Source organism: Tursiops truncatus, chromosome 10 (assembly GCF_011762595.2).
Source record: "Tursiops truncatus isolate mTurTru1 chromosome 10, mTurTru1.mat.Y, whole genome shotgun sequence".
Taxonomy (NCBI): Eukaryota; Metazoa; Chordata; class Mammalia; order Artiodactyla; family Delphinidae; genus Tursiops; species Tursiops truncatus.
In genome coordinates, this window is record NC_047043.1 from 49,542,415 (window position 1) to 49,558,762 (window position 16,348).

General features: G+C 42.5%; 1 protein-coding gene across 3 annotated transcripts in view; it reads right to left on the bottom strand.

Moving 5' to 3' along the window:
• GADL1 (glutamate decarboxylase like 1) overlaps positions 1 to 16,348 on the bottom strand; it is a 490,491-nt gene that overhangs the window by 139,017 nt on the left and 335,126 nt on the right. For 2 of the 3 annotated variants that reach the window (XM_073810938.1, XM_019946661.3), the window contains 3 exons: positions 9,911 to 10,083; positions 5,072 to 5,198; positions 2,757 to 2,847 (listed from right to left, as the gene is read on the bottom strand). In XM_073810938.1, the coding sequence (XP_073667039.1) occupies positions 2,757 to 2,847; positions 5,072 to 5,198; positions 9,911 to 10,063 (371 nt within the window). In that variant the 5' untranslated portion in view covers positions 10,064 to 10,083. Of the gene's footprint in view, positions 1 to 2,756; positions 2,848 to 3,042; positions 3,189 to 5,071; positions 5,201 to 9,910; positions 10,084 to 16,348 lie in introns of those variants that run through there. The other variant, XM_073810939.1, reaches the window with a different exon arrangement.

A 16,348-nucleotide genomic window follows, 5' to 3' on the forward strand; every position in this document is an offset into this window, starting at 1 on the left:
TATGTTAACATCAGAAGGAAAAAAACTTTAGTAAAGAGGCAAAAAAAAAAAAAGGAAAAGAGAACACCTACTGTGTTATCACCTCCCTACCTGCCAAGCACTCTAAAGTTACATCATTTTTCAAACAATTTAGCTTCTATTTTCAACCATGCTAGGAAACCACTTTACACATATCAAAAGTGTGAAAAAAAAGTATATATATGTACGTGTACCTACAAATAAAAGTGAAATAATCATTCACTTTTTAGTAAGAAGAAAATACTATTAAACTTGTCTTTGAAAACTAGCTCAACTGTAAACCTAGAAATTGGCCTGGAGGTGGAGGAGAGGACAATACAGAATGCGCTCGTGGCTTCGTGAGATTTTGAGTGGACTCCTCAGCTTAGCAGCAATTTAATACTTCAAAAGCCTCTAAATATGTCAGTAAAAGAACCCAGATGAGGAGTTAGAAAGATCCCAGGACTTAAAAGGAGAGGTTCATGGGCTTCCCTGGTGGCTCAGTAGTTGAGAGTCCGCCTGCCAATGTAGGGGACACGGGTTCATGCCCCAGTCCGGGAAGATCCCACATGCCGCAGAGCGGCTGGGCCCGTGAGCCATGGCCACTGAGCCTGCGCGTCCGGAACCTGTGCTCCGCAACGGGAGAGGCCACAACAGTGAGAGGCCCGCGTACCGCAAAAAAAAAAAGAGGTTCACAGAATTGTGTAATTTCACTATCTTTTCTACCACTTAACTCTTCTACCCATTGTAACCTGGTATCTGGTATTGTCTTGAATTATTCCACGAAAAATTCTGTAACTGAAGTCACCAATGACATCCATGTTGTTAATCCAAGGGACATTTTCAGTCTTTGTCTTAGTTAAACACTCTGCTCAACAATATATGACTCTGGACACACTCTCCTCCATGGCTCCCAGGTCTTCCCAGTGGATTTTCTCCTTCTTCTCTCTCCACTGTAGGCTTATTCTCCTCCTCCCAACCATGAACTATCAGATGCCCTCAAGGCCCAGGCCCGAGTCGTCTTCTCTCCTCACTCTATGCTGTCCTGCAGAAAGCGCTTCTCCATCTCCTGGTTTGTTTTTATTTAAAATATCTCCATCCTGCTCATTAAAATCACTTGCTGGGCTATGAAAATATATCAGTGCCTGGGACACATAGACAGAAATTCAGATTTAATTGGTCTGGGCTGGGACCCAGGTCTTAATATTAACCAAGTTCCTAGGTTGATTCTAAACAGCAGAAGGAGTTGAGAATCCCTGACTTTAGGAATCTCATCCATGCCCGCTACTGAAATTACCATCATTTGCCAGTAACACCTAAATTTATAACTTCCATATAAATATCAGAATTTCAGGCCCATATATATCTCAACTCACCAAGAGTATACTCTTAAATATTTCAAAGTTACTGCAAATGCAAATGTTCACAATTGAAAACTGAATTACTGCTCTTGCCTTTTCAACCATATACTTGAAAATTGGTCCCTCTTCCGGTGCTTCTTATCTCAGTGAGTGACATGACCAACAACCCAGCTATTAAAGCCAGAAACCCAGGCATCATCTTATAAACCTCGCTCTTGTTCCCATTTCCAAGATCCAGTATATTATCCAGTTCTTTCTGTTTTATCTTCCAAAGACATTTTTCCCCCTCTATTCCTACCACTTCTGTCTAAATCCAAGCAACTATCATCTCTTACCTGACCAAGGTAATGCCATCCTAATGGGTCTCCTCCAATCCATTCTCCATATTTCCAGTGATCTTTTTACTAAGCAAATGTCACCTAGTGATGTGGAAACCTTCAATGGCTTTTCATTGTACTTAGAATAACTCATAAATGTGGCCCACTGGGCCCTGCATGTCTGGCTCCAATCTTGTCCTCCATGACACCCCCCATAACTTTCTCAGCTACACCCACCCTGACTTTTCGGTTCATAGCACATGCCATGCTGTCTCTTGTCATAGAGTCTTTGAACATGCTGTTCCCTCTGGAACCCATCCCTCCTCTTTTCACCTAGTTAACTTTCATTCTTTCTTCAGCATTTAGCCGTCACTTCCTCAGAGAAGACTTCCCTCAGTGCCCAATAAGGAAAACTTGTCCCATTTATATTTATAGCATCATGCACCTCTCCTTCATTTGAAAATAATACATTAATTTGTGTAGATCATTTTGATTAATTTTTTTTTTTTTTTTTTTTGCGGTATGCGGGCCTCTCACTGCTGTGGCCTCTCCCCTTGCGGAGCACAGGTTCCAGACGCGCAGGCTCAGCGGCCATGGCTCACGGGCCCAGCCACTCCGCGGCATGTGGGATCTTCCCGGACCAGGGCACGAACCCGTGTCCCCTGCATTGGCAAGCGGACTCTCAATCACTGCGCCACCAGGGAAGTCCCATTTTGATTAATTTGCATGCATCTCTTATATCACTAGATTATTTGCTTCATGGAGGCAAAGCGGAGGTTTGTTTTTACACAAAGTATCTCTCCAGCACCTTAGCACAGACATGGCTTTTCATGCAGGAATGAGTTCCTAATCAATTTTCTCATCTGTTAAGTGGAGATAATTCCTGCCTTACGCATCTCACAGTACCACTATCGATCAAACTGTTCTTTGAATACTGCAAAGTGTCATAAGACTATTCCATTATTTATGATGACACTGCACAAATGAAACCATTAAATAGAAGTTCATGAAATAAAATTTCACCTACTTAACAAAATCTCTAATCCATATTCCTTGTAAAATTCCATTTAAAGGTACTCACACACTTGGGTTTAATGCTTCTGTCATAAATCTGGCCACCAAAGAGTAATAATCAAGTCCAGCATATAACTGGTTGAAAAATCTTGGATGGTCTGTAAATTGAAACAGAATATTAATCTACACAGCAGTAAAAAAGAAAGAAAACTATCGACAGAATAACATAAGTGACTCCTTCAGACAATGTAAGCAGCTGGATACAAGGAGTATACAATGCATGATTCCACTTATATGACGTTCAATATGGGGCAAAGCTGATCTGTGGAGACAGAGATTAGAATCCTGGGTACCTTTGGCAAGGAGATATTGATTAGGAAGGGGCTTGAGGGAGCCTCTGGAGTCCCAGGAATGGTGTATATCTTGCTCTGGGTGATGGTCACTTACACGCAGATATGTACAAATTCACTGAGCTGAGCACCTGAGGTTTTCCACTTTCCTGAATGTAAATTATACCTCAATTAAAAAAAAGCATTTAAAATATTGTCATGTACAAGGGAAACAAATGTTGAAGACCCATTTCATAGCCCTGTCTACTGAACAATATGTTTCTAAGCAGAACTTGAGTACTCTTTTGAGAGCTTTGCTTTACCTGTTTCTTTTTAAATACAACCCAGACCCAAACCAGAACCTTGAGAGATGGATTATTTGAGCAGTTTGTCCACATATCAAAGCCTGCTGCTACCTTTACCTTCTAAAAATATCGATGTTAATTTCCCTAATTTAAACACATTTCACTCACCAACAGGGTTCACTTCAGGCAGTGAGTGGCCTTTTAATTTTTCAGATTGGGCCATTTTTTATAGTGCAACTGGCATCGTGTTGATGGAGTACGACGTGACTCATCATGCAGCTTACATAAACTTTCTGATTCAATGCACTTCAAAGGCAGTTGCCTTTAAGGCTCGAAAAACTTCAGTTCCAACTTTCTATTTTTTTCCCTCCTATAAAAGGTCTCATAAAGGTTCTTGGCTTTACACAGTGTGAATATTCACACCAAACCCCCGGCTAACGGCTGGCTTGACATTCTCAATCATAGGAAGCCCAGTGTGACAAAGAATAAAGAGGCAGGAGGCCTATTTCTAAATTTGGGTATTTGGGAATCATTTTAGTTAGTGACCTCTCATTGCAACTCACCACATTTGGTTTTGGGGTTTTTTTCTCTTGAAACCAGTTCAATGAAAAACAAAAGTCTCAGAAGAAAATGCCTTTTCGTATAAAACGTGGCAAACTTCCTCTATTCTGGCAAAGGAAACCAGACATCGCTACAAGTAATTTTAATAAGATTTTTTTTTAGTTCCGCGTTAATTTATGATTGATTTCCATGGTAACTTTATGGAAAGTATCCAGTAAACTGAAAAATCTACTGCATTAAATGTCATTCTACACTTCCGACATGCACTGTAATAATGAGATATGTATCTCTGCTTTTGAAATGCTAACTGGTTTTTTGATACATACACCAGACTTTCCCAAGGGAATATAAACCAATTATTTTTAGCCAGGATTTTATTATGTTCTTTCCACTAAATTTAGTTCGGTGTCAGAACTCACAAGGCATAACGCCTGTATGGTCTTAAGCACTAGATTACCTTTATATCACACTGAGAAATGCATATTTTGAAAAGTTATTCTTCTACTTCTGACACTTATTCACTGGGTATACAGGATATTAACAGTCAATTGGAACAGGACTTAAGCACAAGACAAATATCATGTTACTGCATTTACAAAAGATCACAGTGGTTAAGCATTATTGTGAAACTATCAGAGCAAAAACTCCCCATGCATTCATTTTCTTATACCTTCCGAAAGGTTTTTATCTTTTGATCCTGCTAGATTTGATCAAATAATTTGGTACTTGCCAACTGCCAAGAGTACTTTACAAACAAATCTATCCCTGTTTATAGTAAAGACACCCTCTTGAACATTTTGGGGGGCCATATTCTGGGTGATCAAGATTTAAAATCCCTTAACAACTTCTAAAATCAAAATACTGTTTATCAGTTTGGACCAACAAAAGAAATGATAAGTAGCAGTCATGATACTGCTACTTATCAGGAGGATGAGGATTGCTGAAGAGGAGATAATATTTACATATGACCACTAACCATCAGTTTTTCTATCAACCTACCTTTGGCCTTGACAAATCTATTTTACGGATTAGATGGACCATTGTCAAAACAGAACCACTATTTTTGATCCAGCTTTCTCATCCCATAAACAGTGCCCTAGTCGCCTTTACTATGAGGTAAATACAGGCTTAAGAAAATGGAAGAACGTGTTAGAGGCACGGATCAAGGGAGTCAGTGAAGTTCTTACTGGTCTTGACGCTGTAGCGTATGACGTCCTGGCAGAGTTCCAACAGCCGGTGGTGTGGCTCTCCTGTGTCCCTCAGCTCCAAGTCGAGGAGCTGTTTCAGCTGTTCAGGGGGCCGCCACTCACAGACCTAGAGATTCGGCAATGGCACAGTTAACTGGGCACCTGCTAGAGCCAGGTGTGGAGAGGATGTCAGAAGCGTGGCCCCTACCCTTGTGAAGCTTCCAGACAAGTGGGAGAGAGAGAGATTTAACCTGCAGCCATAGTTCCCTGTGACCAGAGCTATGATGGTAAAGCAGATGTGTTGGAACAAAGGAGGGACCCCATCTTACATTTGGGAAGATGTCCTGGAGGAAGTGACATCTAAGTTGTGACATAAAATAAGAGTGGGATGAACCAAGCAAAGATTAAGGGATGGGGTCATGCAAGGGGCCCTCTAGGTGGGAGGAACAGCACAGGCAAAGCTGAGATATAAGGGCACCCACAGCCCTTCTGAAGAGTGAAGTCCGTTGGTGTGGCTTGAACACAGAGCCTGGGGGAGGGAGGGAGAAGTGAAGCTTGGCTCCCGGCATAACTCCTAACTTGTCTCTCTGCTTGTCCCCTGGCCCCATACAATCTACTCTCAACCAGGCAGCCAGAATCCAGAATGCTCCTCTTGTATATGAGCCACGGTCACCCCTCCGCTCAAACACCTCTGATGGCTCCTCATTCTTTCAAAGTAAAAGCCTACGTCCTTATAATGACCTAAAACGATCCTGTACAACCTCCTTTCCTGGTGGCACTGCTTTCCTCCCAGCTGACTCTGCTCCCACAACCTGGCCTCCTTTCTGTTTCTTAAAAGACCGGGCACATTCCCACCTTTGGGTCTTTGCCCTCAGCCTGGAATGACCCCCTCTCCAAATATCCTCATCACTAACTTCCTCACTTCATCCAAAACCCTTCTCAAATGTCACTTTCTCAATGACAGCAATCCTGAGTCCTTATTTAAAATCCCAGGCTGCACATTACCCCATCTCTAGCAATTCCCCCCAACTGTTTCTTCTTTTCCTTCTTCCATAGCACCTGTCACCTTCCAGTGTGCTGCGTAATTCATTTATGATATCCTACACAATCTCCATGAGAGCAGACATATCAGTCAGTTTGCTCACCGATCCCAAGTAACTAACATGGCCTGCCATAACAAGAGGTTATCAACAAAGATGTGTTGAATGAATGAATGAATGAAGAGATAAACAAGGCTCAGATTGTGACAGGCTTTGTGTGGCATGTTACAGAGTTTGAACATGGCTCTAGAAAAACTGTTATGTTTTGGACAGGGGGATTATATGATCATATTTGTGTTTTAGACAATAGCTTTGGTTGCTATATGGAGATTCCAAATAAAATTGGAAATAAGAGGTTACTCTAATAAACCAGGCAAGAGAAGGTAGTAGTCTGGATGAGGCTAGCTGCTTTGGGAATGAAGCATATCTGGAGATTTTGAAAATGCACCATCAATAGAACTGAGAAAGCTGTAGCACATCAAGGATGAGGGAGAGCAATGAGCCAAAGGCCATCCTGAGGTTTCCAGCTTGCACACGGGTTGATGGTGGATGGGGTGGGGTGGGGATGATGATTTTGGGGCACATTTAGTCCAAGGCACCTTCAGGACACCCGAAAGGGGTGTAGCAGTTGGACTGAAGCTCTTGTAAAAGATCAGGAACAGAGTTCCAGGCATCCATTATAATATGACACAGGTGACACAGCTCAGAGGGAACCTACAGGAAGAGGGGAAGGCGCAGGGTCTCACCTGGGCGGCGCCAATGCATGAGAAATGGTCAAAGGGAGAGGAGCTCAGTTGTGAGTTGGAGGACAAGCCAGGGAGGCAGGGAGAATCCCAGGAGAGTTTTGTGCTACTAAACAAAGGAAGAAGGATGCTTGAAGGAGACGGTCATCACTGTCAAATCCTGCTGAGAAGCCGACTTAGACAAAGCCTGAGAAGTGCTCCTGTGATTTATCGACAAGGAGGTGTCCTTGGCAAGAGCATTTGACTAAGGGAGGTGGGAGTGGAGGCCAGATTGTGTGAAGTGAGGATGTAGGAGGTGAGGAAGTAGAGGGAGGGGGGCAGTGTTGACAATCTTTAAAAAGTTTCACTGTGGAGGGGAGGAGAGAGACAGGGGGGCCTCCAGGGAATAAAGACCAGCATGTGGGAGGCTGGGGAAAGCAAGAGGAAATACCAAGTCATGCGAGAGGTATGAAATCAAACTCTCAGCTTAGAACCAAAATGGGCAGAAGTAAATCAAATGGGCTGAGCCCATCAAAGGGAAGGACTATGGGTTCATGTAACGTGGATGAATCTCCAGCACATTTTGCTGAGAGAAAATAGCAAGACTCCAAAGGCTACTTGTGATATGATTCCATCTACCCTACCTTCGGAAAAGGCAAAAACCACAAGGACAAAAACAAAAAACAAAAAACCCACAGATCAGTGATTACCAGGGGCTAGAGGTGAGGGGAGCGGTTGACTATGGAGGGGCACGGGGAAATAAGGGGGGTGATGGACCTTAATCTGTATCTTAATTCTGTTCATGGTTACAAGACTTGTCAAAACTCATAGAACTGCACACCAAAAGGAATACATTTGACTGAATGTAAATTACAGCCCAATTAAAAAACAAACAAACAAACAAACAAACAAAAGTGGCTGATAAAAAGTGTCTATCAAAGAGGGTGCTAGTAATAATCATCTATGTGTGGGGACCCATCCTATCCTCAGGTCACCTTTGAAAGGGGACTTGTTGAATCTCTGACCAAGTAGGCTAAGTCAGCAGCATAAAATCCTCACCTCCCTCTCCCAACCTCAACATAACTTTCAAGCCAGCTTCATATGGATGCATGTCTACTATACTGCAATGGGCTTGGGGTTGCTTAATGGACAACTTAGGGTCTTAAGTCTACCCTTCTCATCCTACCTCCCATTAGGGCCCTGTATGAGCCCTTCTTTCTAGATGAAGGGTCCTCTTAGTGTATTAAATACCTTATCCTATTACAACTCTCTCTCTATCATTTACCTCCCGCTTTCTTCAACACACCTGTGCTAACTTCTCTCTGTCCATCAAAACCTTACTTCACCTTCAGACTCTGCATCAAAGTTCAAGGTGCCCACTCCTCAGTGAAATCCCCAAACTCTGCCCAAATCACGCAGCATTTATCACATTCTTATTGGGATCCCCTGTTCTCTATCCCAACAAAAACTTGTTCTCCCAATGAGATTAAAATTCTGTTCAAAGCTGAACCTTTTTCTTACTTTTCTTAATATCCCCCAGGCCCAAATGTAATGCTTTACCCTTAGCTAACACTCAGTTAATATTTAATGACTGAATAAAGGCCGATATAAACAAAGTTCCAGGGGAGTAGTTTACTCCAAAGTAAAGCAGGTCCAAAATATTCCCCAAGTACAAAGAAGACAGGAAAATATGCAATTATAAGTACATATCAGGAAACACTTCCAGTGACTTTGCCTTGAATTTAACCATTCCAAGATCATGGGTCATTTCTATTTTCCTATTAGTTTTCCCAAACGCATGTTACCAAAAATTCAGCATACCACTTCACATTCAAAATTATTTTTTTAAATGACATTTATTTCTCCTGATAAAATTGAAATGAAAATCTCTCCCTCCATTTCCTGATAATCTGATTCCAGTATGAAAGGTGATCAATGTGAGAGAGGTTAATTTTGAGATTTTAAGAGACGTATGGAGGAATCATTAAAAGCACAAACTCTGGGCTTCCCTGGTGGCGCAGTGGTTGAGAGTCTGCCTGCTGATGCAGGGGACACGGGCTCTTGCCCCGGTCCGGGAAGACCCCACATGCCACGGAGCGGCTGGGCCCGTGAGCCATGGCTGCTGAGCCTGCGTGTCCGGAGCCTGTGCTCCGCAATGGGAGAGGCCACAGCAGTGAGAGGCCCGAGTACCGCAAAAAAAAAAAAAAAAAAAGCACAAACTCTGAAGCCAGCCTGCCTGGAGTTTAGTATCAGCTCTGAGACTTGCTAGCATGTACTTTGGGGCAACGTACTTGACCTCTTGTGCCACATTTTTTCCCTTGTCTCTAAAATGGAGTTAATAAATAGCACCTGCATCTTAGGGGTCTTTAATGATTAACTACACAAACACATGGATTAAATACACAAATGCGTATGGAATAGTTCTTAGAATATCACCTGGCACGTAGTAAGTACTGTTAAGAATAGATGTTATTAGTGGTAATTCCAATATCAATTTGCATCTGAATTTGGGTCTGAATTTGAAACCTAGAACCAGTCATTGGTACCAGTCAGAAGTCAGACTTCACAACCCAAGATTTCTAGTCTGAGCTCAGACAAGGTCCTGGTAAAGACCCTCAGATAAATTTTTAAACTTTTCACTTTTTCTACCTTCTGCTTGGTTTTCCCTAGTAACATAAAGAATATGCGCAAGAAAATGGAAAGCAGAGTGTGCTTTGGAGAGTGTAGAAAGCAGATCATTGGGTGGTTTATAACCTATATTGTTATCTGGGGTGAAAGCTTCATCCTGTGCTTCACAGCCTTACCTGGTTAAACTCTGGGTCTCAGCCAATTTCCTGACACATGCTGGGTGGCAAAGTAAAAGTCAACCCTCCCAGGAAAACAGACACTGGGTGGGGTTCTGGAGGCGGGGATGGGGTGGGGAGTAGATACAAACTTTGGTATCTGGGCATCCCCTTGAAACAAAGGTATAGAGGAAATGAAAGCATGATTCCCATTTCCCTTACGTCTAGCCAGCCAGGTTTGGTTAAAACCTATCTTTCGCATTCTTAGCGTTCCTTATAGGTTTTTATATTTACCTTCTCATTGATGTCTGTAGCCTTCAAAACCACCTCTTCCATTATTAGTCTACAGGCCTCTTCGACAAATTTTTCTCCTGCTTTTGCATCTGTTGTGGGGCCATTCAGTATGACTCCATCCACGAAAACAGTGTTCTTCCTGCTGGGAACCATCTCTTGTGGATCGATATCTCCTGGAAGCACACAATCAAACCATGTTTGAGAGATAATCTAATACGAGCACAGAACAAAACACAGGGGAAATGGCTCACCGTCCCACCTTCAAAGGGCATACCTTCTTTTAATACATTTGAGGCATTGAAGCTGACAGCTTCTTATGGTGCCCAATGGCATGACAGAGTTAAAGAAAGAAAGTTCCATTTTCCATTCCTGCAGCATCTTGTTTAGCATCAGGGAGCGTGGAGGAGCTCAAGCAACATAAATTCAACCCATTTTACTCACTCATACAAACATCTTTCAGACACATGTACAAAAAGATCTTTGTAAACACAAGCCCATGTCTAGTTCGTGGGCACACATTCTCTTGTAATTTAAGGATGACCATACCTTTCCTTTTCATAAGTCATTCCTAAAGAAGAAGAAGTAATGTCAACATGCCTTTTCTCTTAACTTTACGTTTTAAGCCTGTGATTAAATGCCCTTCTGCCTTGTCTATGAAACCCCTCGTTAAACTCACTCGGCCATTTCCTACTGAGAGAAGGAGAAAAGAATGTGAGCAGTGTTGCAATTCCTGTAAACCCGTATTTATAACACCTTTAAACTTTTCAAACTTGCAATTTAGGCAGAAGGATGGAGCAGGACGTTTTCAGGACTGGACAGTTGCCAGTCAGTGACTAAAGGTTAAAAGTCAACATGGAAATCTATATCTGAGAATAAAGGTTACTGCCTACCCAAAATAGCCCTCCTCCAAAATAATTCTGGCAACTTAATCCAGATATTCAACCAATATCTGCCTCAAGCTCTGACTCGACTGTGTTCTCTTTTTCTGATCACTATCTCTTTCCTCCTTATAATGTATATGTTCACTGAGTTGTGGAAATTTACAGAAACAATTTTTAAAAGTATTTTTCAGCACCTCAGCTAGCACAGCACCTCATTTATTCTTTGTAAATACACCTTAGATATGCTGATGGTCTGTATTTCAAACATTTTTATACTTATTGAGGGTTCTAACTGTATTAACAGTTATTATACCCTGGAGCCCATCTTCTCCTCGCAGTTAAATGTTTGGTACAATTCCGTGGTTTCCTAAACCCTTTAATTCTATGACTGGCAAACTCAAATGGTGTCCACGAAGACAGATAAAAATGTCACCAGAAGATTCCCCAATTTGAGAAAGATAGAATCTGTAGCAAAGGATCGATCTTTTATCCTCACACCCAAGGGTAAACCATCCAGAGCTCCCACGATGAATTTCAGTTCCATCCTTCACTTTCACTTATCTTTCACTTGAAAAGATGTATTTGACTTGGTTTAGGACAAATGGTGAAGCCCTGGACTTGAGCTTTTGGATGGAAATGCTCTACACCTAAAGGCATTTTCCTCCCCCCAAATTTTAGGTCGTAAAAATAAATTGGAAAAGAGGGCAATTATTCAGGGAACCCTGGTTATGTAAGTGGGCAGTGCTATTATTAAGCACATGGAAAAAGTTCAATTTTTTTCTAACCTCATTAGTAGGATTTCAGGTTTTTATTGCCCAGAGAATAGCAACCACTCTGTAGGCCTCTCAGAGTTTCTCTCTCTCTCTCTCTCTCTCGCTCTCTCTAACACACACACAAATGTCAAACACCCACTTGAAACCAGAATAGCAGAGAAATTGAAATTAAAATTGTCTGTTTCTCCACAGCCATCAATTACAGAAATCGCCCATAATTCAAACAATTATATAGGAGAAAATACTACTTAAAAAAAACTAAATAGAATTGGGTATAAAGTATGCATCTTTTCTTGATAGATATGTTTTATTTCTATTACCAGAGGTGATCATGTCGCTCTTTCCCCACTACATTTGCCCAACTGGAAAAGACCCTCCGGAGATTGAACAGTCAGTCAAGCTGTGATCTTCTGGGGATGCACACCCAGGACCTCCCATCTAACTGCTAGAGTTGATAGCGGTAAATAATGAAATTGTTCAATGGGAGGAGTGTTCCATGAAGAATATACCCAGAATCTGTCTGCTCTTCATTCCCCACTCCCTTATCACCATCAAACACTTGGGTTAGCCTTTCAACGAACCCCTGGCTGCCACCCTGCCCTATGTACTGTGTAGACAATTCTCAACATAGTAGCTCCTATGTGTCTTTGAAAAGATGGCACATCACATGATGACTCCTCTATTCAAACTATTCAATGACCCCTTATCTCATCAAATTAAAAGTCAAAGTCCTAATAATGACCTCTAAGGCTTTAAATGAACTCCCCCCCCATTATCTCTTGGAACTCAAACCTCATCTCTTATTCCTGCCCTCAAAGCTCACCATGTTTCACCCACCTTCTCCTCTTCACTCTTCCTCGACTCTTTTCTTAAACACCAGCTTCTCAGCGAGGTGTCCCCGACGACCCCATTTCACACTGCACCACTCCCCTCCCCCACCTTCTTTCTCTGCTTTATTTGACTCAAGAGCAGTGACATACAATTCTTATTAATTTACTTGTTTAAATATTGTCTCTGCAACAGAGGTTTTGCTCTATGGGAACATGAGCTTGTGTCTGTTCCACAGCACCCAGAATGTGCCTGGCAGTCTGTAGGAGTTCCATAAACATTTGTTGGCTATTAAATTTAAAAAGCCCGGGACCCTGGTTCCCTCCACCATTCAGTGATCATGTCCCTTCCTCTGAGGTGCCATCGCAGGTTGCCAGCCCTAACCGAGGAGGAAACATCTTCGCTGGAATAGGGCAGACATGGAACTCCATTCATGGGCTAGAGAAGGGGCAGCAGGGGCTGCAAGAAGGGTCAACAAGGCAAAACTGAGTTTGCAGTCTGGGTTATCAAAAGAAACAGTTGGTGAGAGGCTCTCACTTTCCTCCCTGAGCCGTTCTTTTTACCAAGGCCACTCCTACTCTCTCTTTTCCCTCCTTCCCTTTTTTGTAGTCATATGACTTCTGAAAGTCAGTCCATAACAAATCTCATTCCAGGAACCACAATTCCAAGCATGGAAGCCAGTCAATCCTGAAACACTCCAACTTCTAAATTTCCACCAATTCCTCAACTCCATACTTTCCAAACCCCTATCTACATAAGCTCAACTTCTGTTTTGTTTAAAGAGATGCCCAGCTCTGCCTTGCTGAACAAACAATAAATTCAGCTTCAAATATTGTTTCAGAGATTCAGTCATGGCCTCTTTCATTGACATAGGAGTAAATGAATTAATACAGACGAAGACCTAAAACAATGCCTGGTGTGTAGTGGGCACTCAATAAATGTTAGAAATATTAGCTAACTCAGTAAGTGTAAGTTAACAGTAGTAGGCAGTCAAGACTATTTATTTATTTCTTTTATTTTTTTTCGCGGTATTTGGGCCTCTCACTGACGCGGCCCCACCCCCACCCCCACCCCCACCCCCACCCCCGCCGCGGAGCACAGGCTCCAGACGCGCAGGCCCAGCGGCCATGGCTCACGGGCCTAGCTGCTCCGCAGCACGTGGGATCCTCCCGGACCGGGGCACGAACCCGCGCCCCCCGCATCGGCAGGCGGAATCCCAACCACTGCGCCACCAGGGAAGCCCAAGACTATTTATTAAATACATAAACAAACAGGAGTAAATTACATGTGACAGTAAGCAATGACAGTAGAAAGGGAGATCTCAGAGTAATCAGATGCCCAGGGTAATGAACTCTAAAGTGGCTGGTGAGTTATCCCCTGGAAGAATGGGAAGACGAAGGCTCAGTGGGAAGGGACTGTCCTTATGAAGAGAGTTGAACTTCTGGCAACAGCCAAGCAGTTCAGCCCACATGGGGTGGGCAGCTGTCCAGACTTCCCACCTTGTCACTTTCCACCTTGCACCGTGGTTATCTGTGTAGAGGTTTTATTTCTTGCACCAGATTGTAAACGCCTACAGAAGGGATCCATGTCTCAATTTTCTGGACATTCCAGAAAACTGTTCAGCCGTTGGCATTTGTAGGCACTCAGCAACTCTCTGAGGACTGGCTGAATGTTTTGTTATCCTGGAGGTCATCTTATCTAACCCTTTCATACAGTCCCCCAAATCCCCTCCCCAACCCAGTGGCTGATACAACAGGAGAGCTGAGTTCTAGTCTCTCAGGTTCTTTGATCCTGGAATAATACATCCTCTCTGTGCTTCAGTTTCCTCATCTATAAACTAGGAGATAACCCGAGGAAAGTGCTGGGCTGGCTGCACTCTCACTTACACTAACAGTACTGAAAGATACTAACATTGCAGGTGGGTTTAGGGACCACTGTTCTGGTTGACCTCTAAGATGCTTCCAGAATCTTAACATCTTCGTTTGCCTGGCTTCCTTCTTATCCTTTAATAATTATGTTTTTCATTTCAACAAACGTGTTATTCACCTACCATGTGCCACACAGCAGGTGGGGGCTAAAGACAGGAATTGGATCATCTCCTTGAGGATCTCAAAGTCTCTTTGGGGAGTTAGGTGCTGGAAATTTACAAGAATAAAAGACATGTGGGGTAGGCTCTGTTCTAAAAATTTTATAGATTTAGCAAATTTAGTTGTCACAAAATTTCCAGTTAGTTACTCAGTTTTATAGTTGAGGAAGCTGAGACACAGAGGGTTTAATTGGCTTGCCCAGGGTCACAGAGCTGGTAAGTAGTGAAACTGGGGTAAATAATATAATATATTGAAGTTCTACAAAGGAGCAATGAGATACTGCTCTATGGGCATCTACAGTTTGCAAGGCAGTGTTAGAGAGTTAGTAATGACAGCAAGATGAATTAGACTCGGTGCCTGTCCTCAGTAATTGAGAGCCTCAGAGTTTGAATAATGCAATAGAAGATAAAGGGTGTCAAGTGCCATGAGAAGGATACCAATAAAATGTTTTGAATGTAAGCAATGTAGACATTTAGGGTTAAGGCTTAGGGTTATAGGAGAAGTTGAGGTATCAGAGAAGGCTTCTGAATTGGAAGACCTGTCTTCTCTTTAAATATCTGCAGTAAGAAATAATAATAATAATTTTAAAACCTCATTACAAAGTTATAATTTTAAAACCTCATCTTAGAGTAGCAAGTCCATGAAAACAGCTGTGAGTGGTCACAAAACTTCTCCTACAGTGACTCAATATGCATTTGTGTCATTTCTTCAGGCTTTTACACTAGATGGGTAGACAAAGCAAGTCTAATTTCTCTTCCACGGGACTCTAATCCAAACACATGAAGACCTTTATCAACTCTCATCTAAATCTCTTATTTTGCCAGTTAAAACTGTTCCAGTTTCTTCCATGGATCTGATAGACCATGGTTGTTAGTCTGGGTCAGTTTATTTCTATCTTACAAAATGAGGCATACCCCAGGTGTGGTCTCACCAACTCAAAATACAGTGAATTGGTATTTCCCCTTCTCTGGTCTTCATGATTCCATTAGTAAGGCTTCTATTAGCATCCTAGTTGATTCCAAAGCTTAAGCTTTGAAACCAGGCAGATCCTGGCCCCAATTCTAACCATGTTGCTGTGATCTTACCCATATCACTTAACTTCCATGTAATCCAGATTTCTTATCTGGCCAACAGAGAAAATAGCCATGCCTATTGCACTGAGTCATTGGGAGGGTTGAATGTGGCCGTACGTGCAAGCTGCAGAGCCAACTGCCACGAGTAGAGTACAGGACACAGAGTATGGGGACCTTTACTGTGGCTAAGTCTACATGAACTCTTCCAGCACCCACATTACACTGCTGGCCCAGGTAAAGTTTAGAATCAATAGCCTTAGGTCTTTGTCAGAAGGTCTGCCAATAAGAGCCAAGCTTCCCATATGAGATTCTTCAATTGTTAAGAGCAAAACAGCACTAGGAAAATAACTCTTTCTTCCAAAGGATGGAAAGAGGAACAATGGATCAAAAGTGAATCCAGGCATCTGGTGGGGAGGCCAAGGAACTCTTCAGAAAACTTGTGCCAAAGACATTGGGGCCCCAGGGAGAGGGTCAGGATCTGGAGAGCCCAGTAGGCCAGTCCAAGATAGAAATGAGAAGCAAAACCTGGGAAAAGAGGATAGTATTAATTAATAAATTAATAAGGGCCTACCGTGTACCAAGCACCAGCCTGGTGCCTGGGAATACAGAAATTAAAAAACACAGAATCTCTGCTCTCAAGTTGCTAAAAGTCTTGAAAGACAATATCCAGGGGGCCAGGGAGAAGAAAAATAGAGCTGAACAAAAGTTGAAGAGACATTCTTCTGTTCTGGAGTTTTCCAAGTCAGGTGTCTCTTCTAAGCTCAAAAAAGTGCACACCTAATTTAGTCAATGTACC